We start from the raw sequence: 2,899 nt of genomic DNA, 5'->3' as shown, positions 1-2,899 counted from the left end.
GGGCAGAGGTGGCTGGAGTGTCCCTCCATGCCCAGGAGCCCCACACCAGGCTGGCCCGGAGCGGCCGGCTGGCCCAGGTCCCCAGTCTGCAGAGGATCCAGGAGACAGGGCGGGAGCAGAAAATGGAGGGAGAGCTGGATAGGCAAAAAGTGCCCATAATATATGGAGCACTGCACGACAGAAACTGGTTTATATTCTAAACCACCCATCAACTCCTGTATATATGTAGCCTGAGAGATTTAGTACTAATAATGGCACAGCAGCAATCTAGGTATTTGCTCCTTCTCAAGTAAATTATTGTAAACAGCAGTGAACAGAGTTCTCCCTTTCTTCTTGCCCAAGAAGAGCATTAGAGACCAGTGTATAAAATGCACTCACTTGTCATGATCTTTGCAAAGACGATCTGCTTCTGAGTAGCTGCCAGTGCTGGGCTTCTGTCCCTCAGGTAAACCTGCTGCTACTAAGGACACACAGTACTCACCAGGCATGTTAAATGAACTCTTCGTGCAGGGAAAATCATCTTGAGTGTTTTATGTTTTACATAACAAATCTATTTCTGTGTGTTTCACTTCTTCTTTATCCATCTTTTTTTTTTTTCTTTCTTTTTTTTCTGGTAACACAGTTGAAGCAAGGAGGAACGTATCAGAATGGGTCTGTTGTTGTGCACAATCTACAGAATAGATCATTAACTTCCACTCCTTTTAAAACTCTGGCAGAATGGGTGTTCTGTAATTGCCATAATAAGCTGCAAGAGTGGTAAAGACAATAGAAATTGTTTCCGGCCAACTAATTCAGTTTGCTGGATCTTTGCTCTAGTCAGTGCAGAATTGAGGGCTGTCACTGGGAAGAAAAATCTTGACTGTCCCATGTCTTGGAAATCATTGAGACACAATAGACATGGGCATCTCAGGTTGTTTCCAGTCATTTTATGCAGTGGAAGTGTGCTGTAAAAATAGACCATACTTGAAATACTAGGTTTTGTATTATTCTAGTTGAGGATTTCCAGCAGGCCAACGCAGGCCGGAAAGAAAGTAATATGTGAAATGGGCTGTTTAGCTGGGATATTGCGTGATATTACCTGGGTTTCTCATGTGGTTGCACAATTCATTTTTGTTCTCATGCATATTTTGTCCTTGTTCATGTGAACGTGTTTTCTTAATTGGAATATGCAGAGCTGCAGGGAGAGGCATGTTGCCCTGTAATCCACCCTCTCCTCCTGCAGCAACTTAAAACGTAATACAGAGCACACCTCTCCATGACTGGAGAAAAATTGTTTTCTAAGGAAGTGCCTGACTCAAATTGTGGGCTTACCTCCAGTGAAAAGATTTTTTTTTCCGAGATCACTTAGTGAAATCTGAAAGCTGCAATCACCAGTGAATTCTTCAGTGACACGGACTGAGTCAGCAGCAGCGCCGCATCTGCTGCTTGGCTGAGTGCATGGAGGTGTATTGTCTGGGGAAGGTCAGAACATGATTCATCAGCATCTGCATGCACTTTGCCTCATCTATTTTATTGTAAGGGTGGAAGGCTGAGGCCAGGGGATGAGACTTTTAGCTTCAGCAGCATACCAGCTGATCAACGATATCTTTTTTTGTTTAAAGCAGCCTTCTGTTTGTTTTTGGTTTTGTTTTTCAGTGATGGGTCCTGCTGGAAAGAGCTTTATGATGGCACAGCTGTGAGTGAAACCAGCACAACATGTTCAGTGTTGAGGACCTCCTGATTTCTCATGGATACAAATTGTCAAAACCCCCCCCTGTTTCATATGAGAACAGGTATGATGGATATCGGCCTGAAGTCACGGTGAACAGATCTGCTCAGAGAACGCTGAACGGGTTTGAGGCAGAATCAAGAGCTGGGGCTTACAGTAAGAAACCTCTGGTGAAAACCAACTCAAGCAGCACTGAAAGCAGCCACAGGAGCCAAGGGAGGCAAGCAGGTCCTGGTTACCACCATGACCTTCAGGGTTTGTCCACTTTTCATACTTCAGAAGGGGGGTAAGTTTCAGCATCATGCTATGGCTTTGCTTTCTCTTCCTTTTGGTACTGACAGATAACTAAGCATGACCCTAACCCTTGACACCATCTTCCTATGATCCTTTCCTGCTCCCATACTAGTGACCATTTCCGTGCACTGCAAGTCCACATGAAGCAGTGGCACATCCATGCACCTTCTGCTAGAGCAAGGCCTTTGAGCATACTGGGGTGATGGGAAGTGGCCAAGTGTGGGAAAATTTCCTTTACTAATATGGTCTGTATCAGAAAGGCCTTTCTGATAGGCTTAAAAAAGCTCAGTCCAAGTACAGTTAAAAAAAAAAGGGGCAAAAGCTCTTCCTTTTCCTCAGTTTTAAAAACTGAACCCAGTTTCTTCTGCCACATACCCACCCTGGGTTTTGCTGTAGATTCAGCCATGTGCAGCTCTTGGTAGGTGTTCCTACGTGCACCAAGGACTTTCTTATTTTTTTGAGGCTGCCCTCATGGAGTAAACATGAGAAGGTGCCTGTGCGTTTTTGTTTAAAACAGCTCCAAGCCAGTGGAAGCTCTTGTCATCACTCCATAAAATGAGATTGTACAACCGTGGCTTGCTTAACACAGAGTACGTGCGCGCTGGGGCCGGGGCAGGCTGGGCAGGAAGAGCTGTGTGTACACACCGTCGCTCGGCCATTGTTCTGCAGCTATTTGAGTACTGCAGATGAACAAAGGAAAGGGGCTAGAGCAGGACTGGAAGCCAGCCCAAGTGTGACGGCGGTTTACAAGGAAAAGCCCCTTCCTTCTGCCGAGTGGGCTTGAAACTGAAAGCAGGGCAAAACGCTGCCACCGGAGCTTGTTGTCTTAGGAAGACCTTCAGTAACACGTGGCAAAGGCATGTGTCCCCTGACTGCTGGGCTCGTCTGCTCTTTCCC

General features: G+C 45.9%; 1 protein-coding gene across 1 annotated transcript in view; it reads left to right on the top strand.

Moving 5' to 3' along the window:
• The first annotated feature begins 1,695 nt into the window (after window positions 1-1,695).
• Window positions 1,696-2,899, top strand: part of KIAA1462 (KIAA1462 ortholog) — a 15,121-nt gene continuing 13,917 nt past the window's right edge. The window contains exon 1 of the mRNA XM_009694887.1: window positions 1,696-1,994. Coding sequence (XP_009693189.1) covers window positions 1,696-1,994 — 299 coding nt within the window. The remainder of the gene's footprint in view (window positions 1,995-2,899) is intronic.

The sequence above is a fragment of the Cariama cristata genome, unplaced genomic scaffold (genome assembly GCF_000690535.1).
Source record: "Cariama cristata isolate BGI_N322 unplaced genomic scaffold, ASM69053v1 scaffold33672, whole genome shotgun sequence".
In the NCBI taxonomy this organism is placed as follows: Eukaryota; Metazoa; Chordata; class Aves; order Cariamiformes; family Cariamidae; genus Cariama; species Cariama cristata.
Note: the sequence above shows the minus strand (reverse complement) of the source record. Positions and strands in the feature narration are given on the sequence as shown.